The sequence below is a fragment of the Ochotona curzoniae genome, unplaced genomic scaffold (assembly GCF_017591425.1).
Source record: "Ochotona curzoniae isolate NIBS_2020 unplaced genomic scaffold, NIBS_Ocur_1.0 contig_54, whole genome shotgun sequence".
Taxonomy (NCBI): domain Eukaryota; kingdom Metazoa; phylum Chordata; class Mammalia; order Lagomorpha; family Ochotonidae; genus Ochotona; species Ochotona curzoniae.
The window spans coordinates 648,859-672,003 of NW_024466464.1; the positions used below are offsets into that span (position 1 = coordinate 648,859).

At 55.8% G+C, this 23,145-nt stretch overlaps 1 protein-coding gene across 3 annotated transcripts; it reads right to left on the reverse strand.

The window, feature by feature from the left end:
• Positions 1-762: 762 nt before the first annotated feature.
• On the reverse strand, positions 763-21,148 carry CCZ1 (CCZ1 homolog, vacuolar protein trafficking and biogenesis associated). 3 transcript variants are annotated; one of them, XM_040990010.1, is made up of 15 exons: positions 21,015-21,148; positions 19,663-19,760; positions 19,469-19,562; positions 19,124-19,201; positions 18,652-18,699; positions 17,852-17,935; positions 16,808-16,983; positions 12,584-12,665; positions 11,414-11,475; positions 11,030-11,141; positions 8,045-8,078; positions 7,450-7,567; positions 3,538-3,696; positions 3,215-3,342; positions 763-965 (listed from the first exon to the last, which is right to left on the reverse strand). In XM_040990010.1, exons 1-15 carry the CDS (start codon positions 21,132-21,134, stop codon positions 910-912), a joined length of 1,449 nt encoding a protein of 482 aa, XP_040845944.1. In that variant the 5' UTR covers positions 21,135-21,148; the 3' UTR covers positions 763-909. The 3 variants fall into 3 exon arrangements, with proteins under 3 accessions (XP_040845944.1, XP_040845946.1, XP_040845945.1); XM_040990011.1 differs by lacking the exon at positions 763-965 and adding an exon at positions 3,048-3,098 and having other exon boundaries at positions 3,163-3,342; XM_040990012.1 differs by lacking the exons at positions 3,215-3,342; positions 3,538-3,696.
• Positions 21,149-23,145: the final 1,997 nt, after the last annotated feature.

The following is a 23,145-nucleotide window of genomic DNA, read 5'->3' on the forward strand; positions in this document are numbered from 1 at the left end:
CAGGAACCCGAGGGTAGGAACAGCGCTCGGACCCCGGGGGAAATGGCCGCAGTGACAGAAGTGACAGGAAGACCCCGGAGCAGCAGAGAACCAAGAACCCTGACCCCACACGGACAGGAGGCAGAATGCAGCCCAGGAGAGGCCAGCCCCGAACCCGCCAGCAGCCCAGCACCATCTCGGCCACGCCACAGACCACGATGCAGCGTGTGGCTGTCGGCAAGCAGGGGCGGCTGGAAGCAGAGCTGCTGCCCGTGGAGCCCCGGGCCAAGAGGCCGGCACGGCAGACAGCAGGCCTGACACCGCGGGGACGGCAGCCGCTGCCCACTGCCCTCCCGGGACTCAGAGGGCATGCCCGAGGGAGGCCACGCGGGCACCGGGTGCTCCTGGGGTACCAGCCGGCAAGCTGAACGCTTCACGTGGGGGGCCGCACTGGCACCTTTGCTGAGTTCTTGGCACGGGCGTGCTCTGGGGGAAATGAAAGCTGGCAGTTGTTCTGGGCAAGTGCCTCCTGGCTCCCCACTGGGGTCCCCTGACTGTGGAAGGGACCCCAGCTCTGAGGAGCTTCGGCAGCTGAACTAGTGTAACAAGCACGAGGGCTGGTGGGCCTGGCCTCCTAGTGAGCAACAGGGGAGAGACTTGATGCCAGACCAGAATGTTAAAAAGTGTAACAATTTATTAGTCTTATTTTCCAGTAAAATATTCACATAATGTCCAAATGGAATGATACAGAGCTATTCCCCACTACCTTGAGTCAATTCCACATAAATATTTAAAATCTAAAAACCTCAGGGGAGTCATCAGGCTGCGTAGAAATTTGATTCCTCAGAGCAAGTATTGCTTTACTCGTCATCCAGCCGCTCGGCAGCAGCCGTGGCTCGTGGGGTGAGCGGGCGTGGGCGAGCCCACGCGTCAGTCCAGGAAGAAGATGTTGTTGAACTGCGTGGCACACAGCTTCTTCACCTCTTCTGCGGAGAGAGCAGACGGGTCAGCAAGGGAGCGCTCCCCCACGCCTTGGGATTTACTTCCTGAAGCTGTCGGGCATAAAGCTGAGAGTAAAGAAAGCTTGTGTGAATCCTGACCGGAAATCCCAGCAGCTTAGGGAAGAAACTGAGAGAAAGGGGGAAAAAAAACACCTAGCAGACCATGAGCGCTGGGACTTGACAGCACCCCCAGCACTGCAGCCTCCTGTCCCGCCCGCAGCCCGCCCGCAGCCAGCCCGCAGCCCGCCCGCAGCCAGCCTGCAGCCAGCCGAGAGGCCCTGCAGCACTGTGGATGAGGTGGAGCACTGAGCAGGAGACAACACGGACACTCGGCTGGCACCTTGCACGCCCGTCACTTGATCCCAGGGCCAGTGCTGTGGGGTAGTGTATGAAGCCACTGCCTGTGACACCAGCATCCCATGGGGCACCTGTCTGAGTTCCCGGCTGCTCCACTTCCCATCCAGCTCCCTGCTCAAGTACCCGGGATGGCAGTGGAAGATGGCCCGGGGCCATCTGTGGCCCCTGTGCCCATGTGGGAGACCTCAGGAAACTCCTGACGCCCGGCTCTGGCCTGGAGCAGACCCAGCTGTTGTAGTCATTTGGGGAGTGAATCAGAGGACAGAAGACTCTGGTAACTCTGCGAGAGCCATGTGGAGTCGGGCAGTCACTGAGCGGGGGATGCGCTATTACGTGAAGACAGGTGCAGGGCATCTCCCTGGCCGTCACACTGCTTGCTCCAGTACTCAGTGGCCTGCTCAGCGGGGTGGTCCGACCTGGGCGAGGGGGCTGTCAGGACCCCAGGAGCAGCTGCAGGGTCACACAGGGGACCAACTGAGCACACTGGCTGGAAGCTGGGGCACGCCGCTCCTTGCCTGTTTCCTCACACTAACGTCAACAGCAACTGTGCGTCCTGTGTCTTTATCACAGGACATCCAAAGGGATCCTGAACAGAACTGATTTGAGAAGCAAGAGTGACACAAGACAAAGGCAGGCATCCTCTACCCCTCGGTACATTCCCAAACAGGATTAAGTAAACTGGAACTGGCACCGCGGCATGCAGGTAAAGCTTCTACCTGCAGTACCAACATCCCATACAGACACTGGTTCAAGTCCTGGCTACTCCACTTCCCATCCACTGAGCTACAAATGCACCTGGGGAAGCAGCGGAGGAAGACTCAAGGCCCCGGCTTGTGCAGCCGTGTGGGAGACCCAGAAGAGGCTCCTGGCTCCTGACTACCTCACTTCAGGCCGTTATGGTCCTTCTCAGCGTGAACCAGCTCCATCTCTGTCTTACCTTCTTTTGGTAACTGCCTTTCCAATGAAAATAAGAAACTTTTTTTTTTTAAAGATTTATTTATTTTCATTGGAAATCAGCTTTACAGAGAGGAATCGTCTGTGTGCTGGTTCACTCACCAAGCGGTCACAACAGCCAGAGCTGGGCTGATCCGAAGCCAGGAGCCAGGAGCCTCCTCCGGGTCTCCCACACAGGTGCAGGGTCCCAAGGCTTTCAGCCGTCTTCGACTGCTTTCCCAGGCCACAGGCAGGGAGCTGGACGGGAAGTGGAGCAGACGGGACATGAGCCAGCATTCATATGAGATCCCAGTGCATGCAAAGCAAGGCTACCACACCAGGCCCAAATGAAACTAAATCTTTTTTTTTTTTTAAAGGGGGTATGTTCTAGCTTAAAGTTTCAGGGCTTCTGTGGTGCTGAAGTTAAACCACTGTGTGTGTCCCTGACACCCATGTGGGCACCTGCTATGGCCTAGTGCTCCACTTCGAGGCCAGCTCCTTGGTCATACACTTTGGAAAGCAGCACCAGTGGTCATAACGCCTGGGACCTGCACGCACAGGACAGACCTGGATGGAGCTCCCGGCTCGCGGTTTCTTTCTGGCCTGGCTGCTGCAGCCATTCGGGGAGTGAGCAAGCAGGTGCAACATGTCTGTCTCTCCTCTTTCTGTAACTCTACGTTTCAAATAAATAAGTAAAACCTTAAAACATCAAGCAAAGACTTGAGTCAGTGTGTCCCTGTGCCTCTCCCAGTGCTGACGAGCCAGCCTTGAGCGCCAGGCGCCCACCTCCCAGTACTGACGAGCCAGCCTTGAGCGCCAGGCGCCCACCTCCCAGTGCTGAGTCAGCCTTGAGCGCCCACCTCCCAGTGCTGAGTCAGCCTCGAGCGCCCACCTCCCAGTGCTGAGTCAGCCTTGAGCGCCAGGCGCGCTCATGTGCCATTTACCGTTGACTTCAATGAGGTTTGCGTTTTTCTGATTCAAAATAACATACAGCTCCCGCTGGTCTGACTTCTTGCCGACCACCCAGTAGTCGCTCATGGCCTTCACGATGATTTCTTCATCCTCATCCACTCTGTAAAAAGGAGTGTCCATGAGGCAGACGGGCGGCCGGTGCAGGGCACACGTTCCAACAGCAAGGACGGGCCAGGGCTGTGTGCACCTGCGGCCTGGGCACGCGGGCCAGCCGCAGCCTGCGAGGGGAGCTCTGGACACTGGGGCCCAGAGGGGTCCTCTGCTGAGCCCGCCCCGTGGGGGGCCCTGGCGTTACCTCGTGAAGTCACTGTTGATGTCCCCGAGGATCTTCATGAGGTCGGGGGGCACGGACGTGAGGGACACGCTGGGGGTTTTACGCATGTGGATGGTGCTCTTCTCGGCCAGGTTCATGTGGTTGAAGTAGATGAACTTAAACTGGGGCTCCTTCTCAGACCTGGGGGAACACGCCCACCTTGACCACCCCACCTCCCGGCACAGCTGCGAGGCCCTGGGGCCCGGCACCCAAGGACAGTTCCCTCACTCAGCAGCAGATCATCTGTGCAGAAGCAAAGTGTGCAATGTGAGGGAGTTTTTCAGAGAGGTGATGTTTTTCTTAAAATCCCAGAAATGGCCCAGTATGTGGCATACAAATAAGACACCACCTGCCATGCTGGCATCCCAAATGGGCGCTGGCTCCAGTCCCGGCTGATCCACATCCTATCCATTCCCTGCTAACGCTCCCGGGAAAGCAGCTGAGGATGGCCCATGTCCTTGAGCCCCTGTACCCACATGGGAGCAGCAGCTGAAGCTCCTGGCTTCAAATTGGCCCACTTCGAGCTGCTGCAGCCATCTGGAGTGAGCCGGTGGATCGAACATCTGTGACTCCCGCCCTCTAAATAAATAAATCTTGAAAAAAAAAAAGAAAAAGAAAAAAGAAACGTACAATATAAAGTACCCCAAATGTGTACTATAAAAACAGAGCAAAGACGTACTCTAGGTAGAGCCCAGGAATCACCCTGAAGGTCCCAACGGGAGGGGGGGAGGCTGGGAGAGCCAGCGGCGGGCACCCCAGGCCCCTGTCGGGGCGTCTCTGAGCATGCGGCCCTCCGCTGACGCTCTCCCAGGTGCGTGAGCAGAGAGGAGCATCGGAAGTGGAGCAGCCGGGACTCGAACCAGCACCTATATGAGATGCTGTCCTGGGCCCCGCGTGATAGCGTAATGTAATTGCCTTGAATGCGCCGGGATCCCATATGGGCACCGGTTCTAATCCTGGCCAACCCATTTCCCATCCAGCTCCCTGCCTGTGGCCTGGGAAAGCAGCCGAGGACGGCCCAAAGCCTTGGGACCCTGCACCCGCGTGGGAGACCTGGAGGAAGTTCCTGGCTCCTGGTTTCGGATTGGCTCAGCTCAGGCTGTTGCGGCCACTTTGGGAGTAAATCAACGGCCAGAAGATCTTCCTCTCTGTCTCTCTTCCTCTCTGTATATCCGCCTTTCCAAAAAAAGTAAATAATTCTTTTTTTTTTAAGAGAAAGTTTTTTTTTTTTAAGATTTATTTTATTATTTTTATTGGAAAGGTGGATATACAGAGAGGAGGATCTTCCGTCTGATTATTCACTCCCCAAGTGAGCGCAATGGCTGATGCTATGCTGATCCGAAGCGAGGAACCAGGAGCTTCTTCCGGGTCTCCCACGCAGGTGCAGGGTCCCAAGGCTTTGGGCTGTCCTCCACTGCTTTCCCAGGCCACAGGCAGGGAGCTGGAAGGGAAGCGGGGCTGCCGGGATAGAACCGGCGCCCATATGGGATCCCGGGCGTGCAAGGCGAGGACCTTAACCACTGCGCCATCGCGCTGGGCCCAAAAAGTAAATTCTTAAAAAAAAAAAAACCCACTGTCCTGGGGGGAGAGATGTGTGGCAGGACACGCAGGGGTCTAAACGGAGGCTAACGGGCAGCTCATAGTACAATTTTCAACAAATGCCAGCAGCAGCTCCTTCTGGCCACAGCAGCACTGCCAGCCAGGCCCCTCTGGTGTAACCCGGGTTGTGAAGTTCACAGAGCCCTGGGGCAATTCTACCTCTGCACACGGTCCACAAGTGATGAGCTGCCCGGCCCGTGACCTCTGCACAGCCCGCCAGGGCCCGGGACGGGGACCGCACACCCACTCCAGCTATCATTTCCTAATTCGTGGGACCCAAAGCAGACTTCACGCACTCACGCATCCTTCAAACACAACCTTGGCATGGGCGTCGGGCCGAGCACTGAGGGCCCCTGTCCCACACAGGAGAGCCCATGCCCAAGGCCTGGCTCCCACTCTGGCTGCAGCTTCCTGCTAACGTGGGCCTGAGCAGGGCTGATGGCTCAGGTAACCCCAGAGCAGCACCACAAGATCTCCTTTGGGTAGAAATGTTCACTTGAGGCCGGTGCAGTAGCCTGGTGGCTGAAGTCCTCACCTTGCATGCATTGGGATTCCACAGGGGCACCAGTCCATATCCCAGCTGCTCCATTTCCCAACCAGCTCCCTGCCTGTGGCCCGGAAAAGCAGTCGAGGGCGACCCAAAGCCTTGGGGCCCTGCACCCGCATGGGAGACCCAGAAGAGGCTCCTGGCTCCCGGTTTTGGATGAGCTCAGCTCTGGCCATTGTGGCCACTTAAGGAGTGAACAAACAGATGGGAGATCTTTCATCTCTCCTTCTCTTTATAATTCTGACTTTCCAATAAAAATAAACCTATTACAAAAATGTTCACTTCTTGGTCTTTTTTTTTTTTTTTAAACGAAGCAGGCTGTCAGCAATACACCCCCACGTGCTCAGCCTAGATCTGAAGGACTTTCCTCTGAACTCACAAACCGCACAGAGAATTCCGGCCTTCAGTCCCTTCTCGAAAGCCCTCAGGAACAGGCTGTTTACTGTCCAGAGGGCCGCCCACCTGCTCGCTCCTACAATACCCGTTCTTCACAGCCATCAGGGCTTGGTGAGGCGGCCAAGGGCCCGCAGTGGCCCACACCAGCTCCAGCACCTGGCCTCAAGCCCCCAAGCCGCCACTTGCTAGCGATTCCCTGTGGGCCTGCACAGCAGCTGGCGCGGCCATGCAAGCTGCTGCACCTGCTTGCTGCCTTCACAGAGCCACGCTGACCGTGCTGCCAGCACGGGTGCAGCCGCCTGGGCTGCCCAGGGCCTCCAGACAAGCCCACCACACACAGCTCAGCACCCCCAATCCCAGCATGCAGCCCACCCAGGGTGAGCTGAGGGGGCTCCTGAAGGACCCCCTCAGCTGCGCATCTGGAGGGGTATGCCTGGAGCCACAGGGGTGCTGACCCCATGTGCACTGCTGTTTGCATGCATACACAGGATCAGGTTTAACATGTAGGCCAAGGGCGGGAGGAGACCAACATCACTGCCAATAAAATGGAGCAATCATAGCAACTTTTCTAACAACCCCACATACGATCACGTCAAGGACGTTCACTTTTTCATTTAAGGAAGCGGACGTGGCTTCTCTCCGGCACAGGTGACACCGCACCACTGCCTTCAATGGATAAGACAACGAGACGGTCATTACGTGACCAGCAGGTTGGCAGCCCATACACCAGGCATGCTGGGCAGGACCCATCTCGTGAGAGATTTCATACGCTACCCAGAATACATGTAGCTTGCAGCTTTTGAACTGTTTGTTTCTGGAACTTTCCTGTAATATTTCTGGACTATAGTTGACATCCTACAGAAACTGCAGGAAGCAACGCTGGGTAAGAGGTGGGCGTTCCTGTGCAACTGTCCTCTCCATGCACTGAAATAGTGCTATGGTCAACAATCTTTAAAACCACCCTGCCCTTTCCAAGACCAGTTAAATGTTGAAAGTAAACATGAGAGGGCCTGGCGCGGTAGCCTCGTCCCTCACACGCACCTGGAGCCCACATGGGCATCAGTTCTAATCCCGGCAGCTCCACTTCCCATCCAGCTCCCTGCCTGTGGCCTTGGAAAGCAGTTGAGGATGGTCCAAAGCCTTGGGACCCTGCACCCGTGTGGGAGACCTGTAGGAGGTTCCTGGCTCCTGGCTCTGGATTGGCTCAGCTCTAGCCTTTGTGGCCACTTGGGGAGTGAGCCAGCAGACAAAAGGTCTTTGTCTCTGTCTCTCTTTCTCTCTGTAAATCTGCCTTCCAATAAAAATAAAAAATAAATCTTTTTTAAAAAGTAAACACAACGCAAAGTACGAACCCAGATATTCTCTTGTTGATGTTGAACTGCTCGCAGACGTCGGACGCCAGCACGGTGAGCTGGGGCCCCACGATGCTGTCCAGTCTCCGGCAGAAGTCCACGGTCAGCTGGGTGGAGGCTAGCGAGTGACGGAGACACTGGTCAGGGCCAGAGCCCGGAGAGCCAGCACCCCCCCAGGGCTGGGCCGCAGGTGACAGCTTCCTAACGGGCTTGGGAGTGGGGCGGGGCCGTGATGAACTAGATGAGAAGAGAAAGGCGCAGGCGTCCCTCCGGGACGTCACCCTGGGGTGCCTGTGAGGGTGGCGGGTCGTCAGCCGACCCCAGGCCGACCAGCAAGGTGAAGTGTTTAACCAGCGCTGCACAGCGCTCACGGGCCAGGGGCCGGCTGGCTGGGGCTTTACACACACAGCCTCCCTCGAGACAGGCCCGCTGCTGTCCTGGTCCACACCTGAGGAGCCACAGAGCCGGGCCCAGGCCCCACGGCTGACGAGCGGGAAGCGCTCCCGAGCTGCCTACAACAACGCGTCGCTTCCCAACAGGCCCCGCGTGCGGTGAAACGCTGCCGTGGCCTGAAGCCGGACCCGGGTGCACGTACCGTCAATCATGAAGCACACGGCTGCGCTCATGGCCTGCAAGAGAAGAGACCCGGATGAGCCTGGAGGGGGTGCAGGGGTCTCCCCCACGGCCAACTGCGGCCACGTGGGTGGGGGGGACACGTGTCCCCAAGGTGGTGCCGTCTGCTGGACAACCTGGCTCCACACACGCCCTCCCGCGCTGGTCTAGGTGCAGGTGGAGGTGAGAGGGAGAGGTAAGACGCACAGGGTTTACCTGCAGCAGAAACACAGAGGGGCAGAGCCCAGGCGCACAGCGTGCCGGGTACGCACTGCGGTCCGCCATGCTTGAGTTTCTGGCAACACCGGTTAAAAGGCAGCCACAGGTGGGCCGGTCCCCACGGCAGACAGCTGCAGCCACGGTGTGGCGGGTAACAGTTAACCCACCACCAAGCAAGAGTATAAACGAACAGCCAAAACCCTTCAAAAGCAAAGATCATTTTAAATGACAGGAGGCCTAGCAAATGTAAGCCTAACAGTGAAAAGCCACAGACTTCCCCAGTACCCACACCTGCCTGAGAACCCAGGGCTACACGGCTCTTCAACCACCATCTTCAGATGTGGTACTGGCGGCTGGGACACGGCGGCCCACACACAGGCCACACCAATCCCCGTCACGGCTGGACACACAGCCACACACAGCCCACTCAGCTCCCACCTGGCCCTGGCCGGAGCCCCTCAGCTCCCTCCTGTCCCTGACTGGACCCAGCTCCCCCCTCTTAAGCATCTTCAGAAAGCGCATGGAAGATGCATATTATAGAAATTTCACCCCTGAACTTCACTTTTTGGGGAGAGTGACACCAGAACAAACCTTTCAATTCAAGTTTGCACAAACTTTACTGCACAGCCTTTATATCAGCCAATATGTAGTTTCTACAGTCAAAGCAAATCACATTCACCCTAATTCATAAATAAATCGTAATTGTGATTTGCCCATAAACAGAGGGGAAAGCCTGTGGCTTACAGTTCCACTCAACGGGTTTTGTGGGCAGAGGACTTTGGATTTTGCTGCCGACCACCTTCGTGCCCACATTCCACTCCCCAGGATATGGGAGCACGGGTCCCGCCGGAAGCTCGGCAGTGGCTGGCGTCCCGCGGACCCAGGGAGGCCCCGCCTGGCCTCCGGCCTACTCTCCGGAGAGCTCCGACCCTCCCAGGGTGCAGCTGGCAGTGAAACCAGGCCATCTGCTTCAAACTCAGAACACCAAGGACGGCGGCGGCCACTTGTCACGACTGTTGAGACACTGGTGGAGATGCCGTGTCTCAGAGCCTGGTACCCAGGTACAGACTCCTGCCATGCTGACGCTCAGCCCTGAGGGTGGCAGGTGACCACCAGGCACCATCCTTGTGGGAGGCCTGGGCTGAGTTCCTGACTCCCAGCGTCAGCCAGGCCCTGCCAGCTGCTGCCGCTGAGGGCATTCAGGCAGGTGGGCGGCTGCGTGTTTTCAAATTAATTGATTAGCTAAACACAAAGAGTCTCACTTAAGAAAAAAGGTACATAAAGGGAATGATGAATTCATGCACTCTTACTGCCAAGGCACGGGCGTCCTACCCCACGCTCTCCAACGCTGCCAGGGCAGTGGCAAGGAGGCCACAGGGAAGCCACCAGCCACGGCAAAGGGAACCACCACTTAAACCTCCCAAACAAAACAGTACTAATGGCAGACGCCGAATGAGACTTGCTTTTTCCTAAAGCTCAGGATGAATACGATGGGCAATTTTTACAGATATAAACACAATTTTTAAAAAGATTTACTTATTTTTATTGGAAAGTCAGATATACAGAGAAGAGCAGACACGGAGAAGAAGACCTTCGGCCCGATGATTCACTCCCCAAGCAGCTGCAACAGCTGGAACTGAGCCAATCTGAAGCCAGGAGCCAGGAACCTCTTCCAAGTCTCCCATGTGGGCGCAGGGTCCCAAGGCTTCAGGCCGTCTGTGACTGCTTTCCCAGACCAGCCAGGCAGTTGGATGGGAAGTGGAGCTGCTGGGATTAGAACTGGTGCACATATGGGATCCCGGTGTGCTCAAGGAGAGGACCATAACCACTATGCTATCGCACTGGGCCTTATAAACACAAATCTTAAAAACAAAACACACCGTAATGCAGGCCAGTGCTGTGGCAGCAGGCTAAGCCACTGCTTAGGACAGCCACACGCCGTACTGGGGCACTGGTGTGAGTGCCGCCATTCAGCTCCTCAGCAACGGGCCTGGGGAGGCAGTGGAAATGGGCCAAGCACTTGAGCTTCTGTCACACCACGTGGGCAACCTGGGCGTAGGACCTGATAGCCTAGGGACTGAATCTTTACCTTGCATGTGCCAGGATCCCACCTGGGCGCCGGTTCTAATCCTGGCGGCCCCGCTTCCCATCCAGCTTCTTGCTTGTGGCCTGGGAAAGCAGTCGAGGACGGCCCAAAGCTTTGGGACCCTGCACCCGCGTGGGAGACCCGGAAGAGGCTCCTGGCTCCTGGCTCTGTATTGGCTTAGCTCTGGCCATTGCAGCCACCTGGGGAGTGAACCAGCAGATGGAAGATCTTCCTCTCTGTCTTTCCTCCTCTGTGTATATCTAACTTTCCAATAAAAGCAAATAAATCTTTAAAAAAATCTAATATTAACAAAATTAATATAAACACACATTTTTATAATCATGTCCAAACAGACACCATTGTCCTGAGGGAATCCGCGCGTCCCAGCAGGCAGGATCCCCTGTGAGGGAGGCCAGGGCCCAGCCCGCGGGCTCTCAACCGGGAGCTGCAGCGCACACAGCAGCCTGAGCCTGCTCCTGCTGCATCGACCGTGCCTGCCCGAGGGCCAAACAAGCCCGCCCCGCTTCCCGGGCTCTAGATAACTAGAACTTTTACCATTTTTTTCCAAAAAACACGTAAGAAGCTGGTGTAGGATCCGAGACACACACAAGAACGACTTACTGTCCTGTTAACTTGTAACTCCAGAGGGAAAAGCAGTGTTACCTTATAAACGATTAAATGGAGCTCTTCATAGGTATCGTCTGTGTTGACAAAAATTTTGGGAAATCTGCATTTTGCTTCCGGGTCATTCAGATTCAAGGGTCCAGTAAGAAACCTTGAAATCAATCAAAGAGACGAGCCAGTTCAATGACATTCTAAGCAGGAACACAGCCCTTCCCAATATACATCAGCATTCTGTGGAGCTGATGCCACATGGCAAACACCCCATCAGATACTGACAAAGCACCCGTGTCACTTCACGGGGTCAACAGAATGTCCGTCGCCGACTGCCAGCAAAGTGACAGAGGTGGCCCACGGCTGTGACTTTTTGTCTTTACCGAGACAGAATCAACTCCAGCACGGGCACTCACAGAACGGGACTCGTACCTTCCGTAGTGTTGCAGATTCCCTGGCATTTCTGCCCTGATCGGAGAATCCCTTCCTGCCAACTGAAAGCAAACGCAACATTGAGAAATGCCTTGTCAGCTGTTCCCGCTCGAAGCTCAGGCAGGCAGCTCCTGCATGTGCAAGCTGGCGGCCCGCCGTCCGCAGCCATCGCCCGCACGCCTCCCGCCCAGAAGGGAACAGGAAGCGTGGCCTACACAGGTGCATAAGGACGACCTGACTGATTCTACTAACTGCCCTCACATGACCTACCTAGTACATCCTAGCCCAGAGGCCACACGTGGACTGAAGTCCCTTTACAAGAGCCACTGCGCTGTCCCCAGGACTCACACACAGCCAGGAGTGCCGTTGTCGAGGTACCACCTCACGTCTCCCATTTTCAAGATGCACGAACTCAGGCTCATACGGGCCGCCCACAGTGCACAGCTGTGCACAGTGCAGGGACCCCAAGCCTGCACCCCAGCAGGCTGCCGTCCTGGGCTGCCCAGTGCAGGGACCCCAAGCCTACACCCCAGCCGGCTGCCATCCTGGGCGGCCCAGTGCAGGGACCCCAAGCCTGCCCCCCAGCCAGCTGCCGTCCTGGGCTGCCCAGTGCAGGGACCCCAAGCCTGCACCCCAGCCGGCTGCCGTCCTGGGCGGCCCAGTGCAGGGACCCCAAGCCTGCACCCCAGCCGGCTGCCGTCCTGGGCCCTGCCTCGGGCCGTGATCCTGGGCCTTCGCACGGCTTTCTGTGTGCAGCAGGTTCAGAGTTTTTTTTTAGCTATAAACATACTATTTCAATACACATGGGAAATGGAAACATTCTAATGCAACAATCACATTAGCTAAAACTCCCTGCCCTTGTAAAGCACGGACATTCTTTCGGCTTCTATAATGTTGCAGCATCGCCTCTGTGAGCAGACGAGATGCAGCCAGGCTTAGTCCGAGATCCTGGCATCTGTACAGGTCCCAGAATCTCAGGAGAAACCCAGCATTTCCTCTGTTCAGTACCTCACTCCTTCTAAAAGCTTTGCTCTCCCTCAGCACCGTGCGGGCCAGCACCCGACTGTCATTGAACACCACACCGTCAGCAGGAACGTGGCTCGGGGTCAGCCCACCACCCCCGCCCCACTCGGCCCTCTCCCTGCGCCCACCCCAGCTCCCCGGCCGTACCTCAGGTTCCATGTGCCTGGGAAACAGGGAGGTGGTGAGGTATTTGTACAGAATTCTCATGTCATCCTGTTCTAGTCCACTCCTGAAACATCACAAGGGCTTGGTGTTAGAGGGCAGAACCTGGTCCTGTTTGTCTCCACTGCTCCGCTTGAGAGCTCACCTGCTGCTACGAGGAAGAAGGCCTGCAAGGGAAGGGGTCAGACCTGAGGCCCGGGGCCAGACAGCAGGTACTGCATCCCGCATGGGCACCGATCTACTCCCGCTGCTCCACTTCCCACCCAGCTCCCCGTTTATGGCCTGGGAAAGCAGCCGAGGATGGTTTGAGGCCTTGAGTTCCTGAACCTATGTGGGAGACTTGGAAGCAGCTCCTGGCTCCTGGCTGCTGCTCTGAAGCCAGGGTCCCAAGGCTTTAAATAATCCTTGACTGCTTTTCCAGGCCACGGGCAGGGAGCTGGATGGGAAGTGGAGCAGCCGGGACACAATCCAGCGCCCATATGGGATCCTGGTACATGCAAGGAGAGGACTTTGGACACAAGGCTGCCACACTGGGCCCGCAATCACTCCTCTTTCGGGCTTCATTTTTTCTGAGTCTTGCCCACAATCATACTCTGTGGCAGGATAGGCACCCATTTTTGCAAAGGGCCATTGGGCTTTTATAACACTGTGGATAGCTCAGACGTCAAGGTTAGTCGGCCTGCTACAGAGCAAGAGTGACTTGGCTTCAAGTCTCAGCTGTGACTGCCTGGGCAGGGCCAGAACACATGACTTCATGAGCGTCAGGCAGTCCCCACCCAGCTCCGTGGGACTCCTATATCCCAACGTGGGTGTGCTTCACCTCTGTTGGGCAAAAAAGGGCACGATTTTGTGGCCGCCCTCTCTAGAGGCACCCCAGTGCACCCGGCTACCGCTGAGGGCACCTGAGGGATGGGCAGATGCTAGGCGGTGAGGACCAGCAGGAGGTGCAGCTCGCTGGCTTTCTGACAGCACGGAGGCGCTGCAGTAACATCCCAGACACACACCACCGCCGCCACGCTCACTAGCTCTGTTTACTGCAACACGGCTACTAGAGTGTTAGCTCTTTTTCTTTCTTTTCTTTAACATTTATCACTTGAAGCCAAAGAGAAACAGAGAGGTGGCTGGAAAGAGATCTCCCATCACCTGTTTCCCTCCCCAAACGGCTGAGGGCCAGGTTGAAGCCGGGAGCTTCTCTCAGCTTTCCCAGGTGCATGGCAGGGGCTCAGGCATGGGGGCCACCTTCTGCTGCTTTCCCACGTGCATGGCAGGGAGCTGGGTCTGAAGTGGAGCAGCTGGGACTAGAACTGGTATTCACACAGGATTCTAGTGCCGAAGGTAGCAGCTTACTGTGCAACACCACAACCCTGATCCAAGAATTTTTCAAATGACATAGGAGGATACTCCAAAAATGTTTGGAAATCCATGCAGTTCTTTCCTCACACAGCCTTCTGCAGACACCGAGACCCGTAGCTGTGTCTCCCAGGGCTGTCCCAGGCCCGAGGACCTGAGCGGAAAAGCACACCTGTGAGCTGCTTCCTGTGCGCCAGCCGCTGCCACTGCCCTTCAGACGGGCGACACACACAGCACAGTGTCAGAGTGAGGAAACCACAGGAGGAAAACAGACAAGTTGTAGCCACAGAACCTCCTCTGGGGGCTCCCTCTTTGTGTGTGGGGAGACCAACCTTGTGTGGCCTCCATGAGCCCTGACCGATGCAAGCCCCTCCCCACAGCCACCTGTGGTCCTCTTTGCTTTCAAAAATGGGCAACTCCATGTGGAATTCGAGTCACCCGAGATGCTACCACGGGGGACGTGTTAGACCTGCATGTGAACTTCCAACCACCTCAAAGGAACACATCTCCCAGAAAGCAAAGCAAAGGAAGCGGGCCCTCCCCAGCCCAACTCAACTACACCAAGCAAACATCTTTCGGAAAGCAAGCAAAAGGAAGAGGGCCCTTTGCACAAATCAAATACACCAATACACACACACACACACACACACACACACACACACACACACACACACACACACACACACACAGAGAGAGAGAGAGAGAGAGAGCTGGGCCGGGACCAGCTGATTCAGGTCGCCACCAAGGACTCCCAGCAGAGGGAATGTGCCCTGGTCTCAGGGTGCCAGGGTCCTCCCAGCCTCACAGACACCGGTACTGAAGGCAACGACTCTTTCAGGAAAACCACACCTCTTGTCAATTACACCTCAATCAATCTGCTGGTGTGCCCGCCACGCTGCTACAGTGGACTGCCCACGTCAAACCGCTCCATCCCTGGGGATGGGGGAGGACATGGAACTTCTTTTGCAGAAGTGCCACCAAGCAGTACCAAGAACAGGGTGGCTATTGGTCAGTGCACAAGGCCTCACAGGAGGGTCAGTTCAGTCTGTGTTACCGTCCTGAACACACAGTCATCTAGTGAGAGCAACTCTGAGAAACCTCAGAAATATCTAAGACATTTATTCATAAAAAAATATTCATTCTTGGGCTCGGTGTGGTAGTTTAGTGGCTCAAGTCCTTGCCTTGCATGTACAGTGAGATCCCATATGGGCACCGGGTCTTACCCTGGCTGCTCCATTTCCCACCCAGCTCCCTGCTTGTGGCCTGGGAAACAGTGGAGGACGGCCCAAAGCCTTGGGACCCTGCACCCGCGTGGGAGACCCAGAAGCTCCAGGCTCATGGCTTTGATCGGCTCAGCTCTGGCCATTGCTGTCGCCAGGGGAGTGAGCCAGAGGATGGAAGATCTTTTCCTCTGTTTCGCCTTCTCTCTGTGAATTCGACTTTCCAATAAAAATAAATAAATCTTTTTAAAAAAAATCATCCCTGAGAAATAAACCAATTCTGCTCCACTTCCCAATCCAGGTCCCTGCCAATACACCTGGGAGAGCAGCGGAGGACGGCCCTGTGCTTTGGGACCCTGCACCTGCGGGGGCGACCCAAAGGAGGCTCCTGGCTCCAACTCACATCAGTTCTAGACACTGCAGCCATTGGGGAATGAATCAGCAGACAGAAGATCTGTCTCCCTCTGGAAGTCAGGTAAGACCCCCTCTCCACCACCGGCAGCAGGGATGTGAGTTGGGCTCTGGCCACTGCCAAGTCCAGTCCAGAGCTGCAGCTCCCATACGGCAAGGCCAGTCCCACACAGACACTTCCCTTCTCAGCCAGATCGTTCCAAAACAATAGTTTTCAACGCCAAAGCCACACCCCGTACTTGAGAAAGTAGGCTACGGGAAGCATAGGTATTGGGGACGTGGAACAGCTGCTAGTTGGTAGTGCCCTGCCTGGCCAGGGCAGCTCAACTGAGCCCACCGTGGGTCACAAGCAGGAGCCTAGCCTGCCCAGGAGCGGGGTGGGGGTGTCGCACACACCTGTTCCTCCACCTCTGCTTCCCTGCTCCCTCACACACTGCCCAGGTGAGCCTCAGCAGCGACGGGGAACCTCATCTCCTGAGCGGCCATGTTTGCTTTGTGGAGATATGTTTCTGTCCCTTCTGCAGGACACACACACAGCCTGCTGAAGGTAGGCAACTTCCTGCTTCCTGTAATACTCTGGAATTCTTGCATATTAAGAAAAATAATCAAAGTTTAGGTGCAGCATGCTAATCCTCCACCTGCAGCACTGACATTCCACACGGGGACCGATTCCTGTCCTGGAGACTCCACTCCCCATCCAGCTCCCTGCATGAGGCCTGGGAAAGCAGTGGAGGATGGCCTAAGGTGGGGCCCTGCACCCACGTGGGAGACCCAGAAGAACTCCTGGCTCCCAGCTTTGATTGGCTCAGCCCTGGGTGTTGCTGCCATTTGGGGAGTGAACCAGAAAAATAGAAGATCTTATTCTCCTGCTGCCCTTCTGAATAAATCAATTTTAAAAAAGTAACAAAGTATGCAAAATGATGCTCTCTTCAGTGACTTTTACCACATTTTTGAAGATGTTCTTGGAAAATTACAAAGATTTAAAACAAACAGCAACAACAACAACAAAACCAGGATTACTAAACCTTAGGAGACGGGACATTTTCTCCATGTCCCTGGAACCAGCTTTGAGCTGCCCCACTTTAGCCGACAGCGCTTCTGGGTTCAGTCCTCGCCCCTTCACTTCCACAGGGCAGGAGCCATGCTTGCTGCCCACCCCGCTGCCAGCCGCTGACCGACGGCTGCCTGGCAGTCCGGCCCTGCTGCTGTGTGCCGCCGCCGTACCTACCAGATGAGCTGGTCGTTGTAGAGGAACGCAGTGTACTTGACGATATTCAGGCTTTCTTCCATCCTGTTGATGAAGGCCTGGATCTTCAAGTAAGTCATTTTATCCAACGGGAAGAAGCTGATGCCACCGAATACGTCCAAAAGGTCACATGACTGCAAGTGCAGTGTTTGCAGATACTGTAGCGAAGAAACAAACAAGCAATTAGACAATGCTACCCTATTACCTGACAAATGAACATAACCTCTACAGCACAGTCACGAACTGGCCAATGGCACGTCGGCCAGGCCAACAAGCGGGCGGCCCTGGGCGACCGCATTTCAAATCGAGACAGGTTTTGAAGCGTGCCAGACCACGCGTGACTGAGGGACGTCCGTCCAGCGCTGTCCTGCACATCCATCATCCTCTCGCTGGCACGCCTCAGCGCCAGCTTAGTCATGCCACAGGCAGACGGCCAGCGTGCACCCCCCTCACATCTGCAGGCCACAGCCGCTGTCCTCAGCCACAGGATGGCTGGCAGGGCAACAATGGAACCAGGACACGGGGACAGGAAAGTGACTAGTCATGGAAAACAGACTAGAAAGAAAAGGAACTTAGGCATTCACATAGCTATCAGCGAAGTTTTACTGAGAAAACCTGAGTTTTAAAAAAATAGATTACGAAGCGTTCTAGGGAGCTAATACAATGAATTATTCCTTTCAGCTAAGGGAACTTGGTGGAGACAGGGCAAGATACGCAAAGTCTGGGCGACAACGCAAACCAACAGCGCCTCCTAGGGGCCACTGTCACACGTGATAAAGCACATGGGACAGGCGCTGGGGACAGGGACTGTGCCACTGGTAAACCTGAGCCTCACGTCGGTACACGTTAGTGCCTGCTTAGTGCACAGAACCGGCCCCTGAGGCTGCTGAATTCTGTCACCAGCTCAGCCACCACATGGCGGGGGCACACACGGACAGGGACGACGTGCTGGTGCATGGTCTGCAGCTAGGTACCCCATAGGCCCGTGTGAAGGCTGTGCAAGCTAGACGCCACTCAGACACTCACCCGATGGAAGAACTTCTCCAGCCTCTCCTTCAGGAGCTTCACGCCGCCATCCTCCATGGCTTTTCGAAACGTCCCATTGAAGAGCTAGCAGTTAACACGGGTGCAGGGGGAGACCCAGTCACTTCCTACGGCCCTCAGGTTCTTCTCTTCCTGTCATTACAAACCCCTCGTTCCTCTCAAAAATGGAAAATGCTAGAGTTTTAAAGTGAGTCCCCAAGATATTAATACATGGCTAAGGGGATGCCATTACCTTTATGATAATGTATTAACAACCAATTGGGTGAGTTTTTTTAATGCACTTATTTTATTTGAAACGTAGAGACAGATGAAAACCTTCCATCTGCTTCACTCCCCAAGTGCCCCCCCCGAGGCTGGGACAGGGCCAGGCACAGGAGCCGGGCACGCCATCTGGTCTCCCACAGGGCAGCAGGGACCTGAGGACTCTGACCCGCCACCTGCTGCCTCCGGAGCGTGCGTCAGCATCACTCTGGAACTGGGAGTGGAGCTAGGGCTCCGCCCAAGGCCACAGACATGGGCCTCTTCACCCCCTGCACGAGGACCCCCAGAAAGCTGCATAGTATCTGCAGTGTGTTCCCGAGCATCCACGCTGCCGAGCCGCCGGGCAGGGAGCCACTGCGCACAGGGCTGAGAACAGAGCAGCGTGCTTGGTACACTTACTGAGTAAACGCACGCCCAGACCTCAGCACCTGTTCCCAAGGCCCCAGCGTCTCCTCCGCAGTCCTCTAACAAGCAGGCCACCCGTGGGCATGCCCAGTGGGTACCTGTGACGCCACGCTCACCTTGTACATGCTGTAGCACTGCTGCAGCACTGAACTGTACACCTTGTCCTGCAGACAACGCAAGAGATGTGAGCAGGCGCACTCCGACCGTGCTAACACCCGACTCCCACCACGGTCACACACGACAAACCACACGAACACAGAAGGCATATCGACCCCCGCACGGTAACACAGCACTTAGCAGCTTGCTCCCATCACAGCGGTGTGCAAAGGTCAAGTACATCAAGCTGCCACCACCAGGACTTGCATCAGAGGCACTTGTGCAACACAGGTCATCCATAGAAGCTACTGGTAAGACAAGATGTTTCTACCACCACAATTTTAAGACAGAGCCAAGGAGACACAACAAAAGTAACACGATGTTAGGAGAACCTTCGGCAAGAGCTCCCAGGTTGAAATCTGACCAAGTCACTCCACATACTCCACACGAAATTTCTTCCAAAACTGACGGTGTTAAAAAATGACACATTACCAACAACTCCTCCTCCTGGTACTCCACAATAGGCTTTCCATCTTTACTCTGCTTCTCAATGATAGGATTCCGAACAACCTGCAAAGTTCAAGGCACTCAAGTTACCCCACGAGCTGCTGCCGGGGTGGCTTCAAGGCTGCTGCAGCCTGCCAGCTGGAACACCTGCCAGCTGCCAGAGGTGTGACCTGGGCACGCGGCCCCGAGGGTTAAAGACAAACTCTGTTTTGCAGCTCGCAAGCAGCTTTCGTTTTCATTCTGGTGCACTGGCCCACAGCCTCCCACGTCCCCGGTGACAGTGCCACCCCGGGGGGCTTCACTTCAGAAAGGCCGCGTGCACACACATACCATGACCATCCAGAAGTTCTCCTCTGGCTCATGGAAAAACTGCCTGTTCTTCTGCGTATGTAGCGACTTGGCCGGCTTTGTCGGACTAAAGGTTCTGACAAAAAAAAAAAAAAAAGGTTCAAAACCAACGATGGGTTTGGACAAGCCTGTGAGCCGCCAACATTCGCTCCAGCCCCGGCCCGCCCTGTCCGCACCTCGTGAACTGCACAATGGCCTCACACAACCCGACGTTCCTGATCTTCTCGTTCTTGTCCACTTCATTCGGGTGATAGAACAAGATCTTATTTTCCTCCTGAAGCATGAAGACAGAAGGGCGTCAGCACCTTCAGCTTCCTCACCCCAGCTCCCGCCCAGGCTCCAGCTCCAGCTCTCCGGTCGCAACACACCACAGGCAAGGCCAACACCAGAACCAAACTCAGAACCAGAACACGCTTCAGAAACGCAGGCACCCCCTTCTCCATGGGCGGTCACTGCACACTGCCCACTGGTCACTGATGACACAAGGTAACTTTCATTTTTAAATATTTACTGTATAGGTATTTATATATATACCCATATTAACATATGTGTGTATATGCATGAATACACCTATATATACATGTGTATATATGCACTTACAATGTATCTAATATGCGTGTATATATGTATATAGATACATATGTAGCAGATGGACAGAGGGGAGGCAGGCTGCTTCACTCCCCAGAGGGCCACACAGAGCAGAGCGGAGCCAATCAGCCAGGAGCTTATTCCAGGTCTCCCAGGCAGGTGCAGGAACCCAGGGGCTTGGGCCATCCTCCACTGCTTTTCTAGGTGATAAGCAGGCAGCTGGATCAAAAGTGCAGCAGCTGGGACACACACAAGCCACCCTACCGAATACTGGCGCCCCAGAGAGGAGGATTAGCCTGTTGCACCACTGTGCTGGCCCCCAGTTTTCACTATTAATATTATCTGTAATGAAAACCCCGTCTCTGGAGTTCCTCACCCACGCACGTGCCCATTCACAGCGCACCCAGCTTCCAACTCTGCCAACCTGCGTGTGCGCGCCGGGCCGATGTACCCAGCCACCTGCCTGCAAAGTTTAAACCCAGCAGGGGAAAAGGCAGGTTTGGAAGGCACTGACAAGAGGGCGGCGACTTGCTGGCTGGAGACAACCCTCCAGGAACCCACAGTTAGAAAACTCCTGCAACTTCTTCAATCCAAATAAACACACACAACTTTCCGAAGGGTCCCCTAAGCTGGCACGATTTTAGCTTAGCCTTCCAGCGCCGCGTTTAACACGCAGCTCAGTTTTGCTCATTTTGGAGCTCATGTGCACACAGCCTGCACCTGCCCATGGTCACTCGGGATTCCCGTGGCATCCCTCCCACCCGCTTCCCGGCCAGCGCGCACGGCCGGGGCGCAGCAGCCTCGGCCCCTGGCCGCTCCAGGTGGACCCCAGGACCCGGGCCACCATCCCCGGCGTCTGCCAGGCGAGTCCCCGGGTCCCCGACTCCTCCCGGCCCCTCAGGCCCTCGGCAGGCGGACGCGGCACCCCCTTCCTGGCTACCTCTCCCTCGCGGGGCCCGAAGCGCGGGTTGTAGATGAAGAAGCTCAGCAGGGCCGGCGGGAACTGCTTCTCCTGAGCAGCCCAGGTTCCGGCCCCGGCCCCGGCTGCCGCTGCCGCCATCCCGGCCCGGCCTCCCTCAGCCCGCCCCGACCCTGCGCCGCGGGGACCGCGCTTCCGCCTCGCTCGCCGCTGCCCCGGAAGTGGATGCCGCCGGCGCCGCCGCGCAGCCGGGTGGGCGGGTCCTCGGCTGAGAGGGGCGTGCAGGATTTGGGGGTTTCTTATAGGGCCGAGGGCGAAAGGGCGCTGTCCCGGGGGGATCTGAGGACGCGTCCTTCCTCAGAGTCACACCGAGGGGACCAGTTCAATGTCTTTGGCCCCCCCACTCAAGAAGACCTAGATTGGGGGGGCTTTGGCTGGACAGGTGCCTGCCTTTGCCAGGCTGGGTGGTGCATCCCTCCTGGTGCCCAGCCTCCCTCTGTCTGGCACAAACACTCAATCTCCCCTCACACCTCCAGAGTTTTAAAGGGACCACGAATACATCACCTAGACGCGGAGCTGCCAGGGTTGATGGAGGTTCCAGGTCGCAGACTGTGTGGCCTCCTCCGGGAGCTGCCCTCCCGCAGACCACCTCTCTTGGGACCCCGGCTTTCAGGCCCAGAACTTCAGGGCACTAGAAAACCCAGTGACAACCCTAGGTTTAAAAATTCCCAGCTAAAGACATCCCGTATGGACTAGCATCACATATAGGCTGCTCCACTTCCCATTCAGCTGCCTGCTTGTAGCCTGGGAAAGCACTAGAGGACGGCCCAAGTCGTTGGGGCCTTTGCACTTGTGTGGGGGACCCAGGAGAAGCTCCTGGCTCCGGACTGGCTCAGCTCTGGACGTCGCAGCCACTTGGGGAGTGAATCCGCAGACAGATCTTCCTTTCTGTCTCCTCTCTGTGAACCTGTCTTTCCAATACCAATAAATGAATAAAGTTACAAGGCAGTGAGAAGAGGGGAAGTCCCGGCAGTAGGACTGGTTCTGGGCTGTAAACACGTGTGCTCGTTTCTACTCAGATAGAAAAGCGGGAGCAAGTTCTATCACAGTTGGCTTGAAGCCCCGAAAAGGTAGAAACACGCGCTGATCACAAGTGCACGCTTTGCAGAGGGGTGACATCGGGAGAGGGGAGTCAGGAAGGGGAGGTGGGTAAGAAGTCTGGGAGAGAGAGCAGGACTGGAACCCAGGGTGGCATCTCACTCGGGGGTGGCCTCCAGAAGAAACGAGACCCTCTGGGGGTAGAGAGAAACACATAGACCTGGAGTTGGGGGCAGGTGACCCGACAGATACACCAACTTCCTAGTGCAGATCCGAGGCAGACTGTCTTGGGCTCGCTCTGGGGCAATCTGACCAGAGGCACAGCTTCGAGAAGGATCATTTGTATATTTGAAATGCTTCCTGGTTTAAAATTCATGTAAGGCACCAACCCTGTTAGGTTCCTTTATAGCTGTTCTTGCAAATGTCCCCAGGCAAGACTTCTGATTCACCCCCCCTTCCCCACCCCTCCATCCTGTATCAAAGAACCTAGATGGGAAGGCCTGGCTCCCTTACAGGTTCTAGCTTCCGGCTGAGAGCTGGGAGGCCGCAGGGCAGCAAGCGGAGAGAGGGGATTCCTGTCACCTGCCAGGAGACCCTGAGGGAACCCCCGCCTCCCAGCTGTGGCCTCTCCCAGTCCTTGTTGTGGCAGGCATCTGGGGCGTGAACCAACAGATGGAAGATCTTTCTCCATCTGTCGCTCTTCCTCTCAAATATCTATGCTGGCTTTCTAAGCCAGTGAAACATTATGTGAATGTATAGTTTTCCTGTGAATAAATTAACAGCCCAGGTGGAAGCTGTCCCGGTGATTCCAATTTCATCTGTCTTCTTAAGTGTTAGCCCGGTAACACCATACCTTCCCATCAGCAGGCGAGACACAGGATCGGTTTTGGCTTGCAATCGATTCCCTGGTGCTTGTTACACAACATTAGCCCGGAGTCCTTACACAGAATTAGCTATGTGGATTGCAAACCTGAACACACAGACCAGTGGTTCCCACCTTCCCTGATTTTGCTGCACTTTTCTTTGAGCTGATAAGAACTTTTTTTGGCTAGCA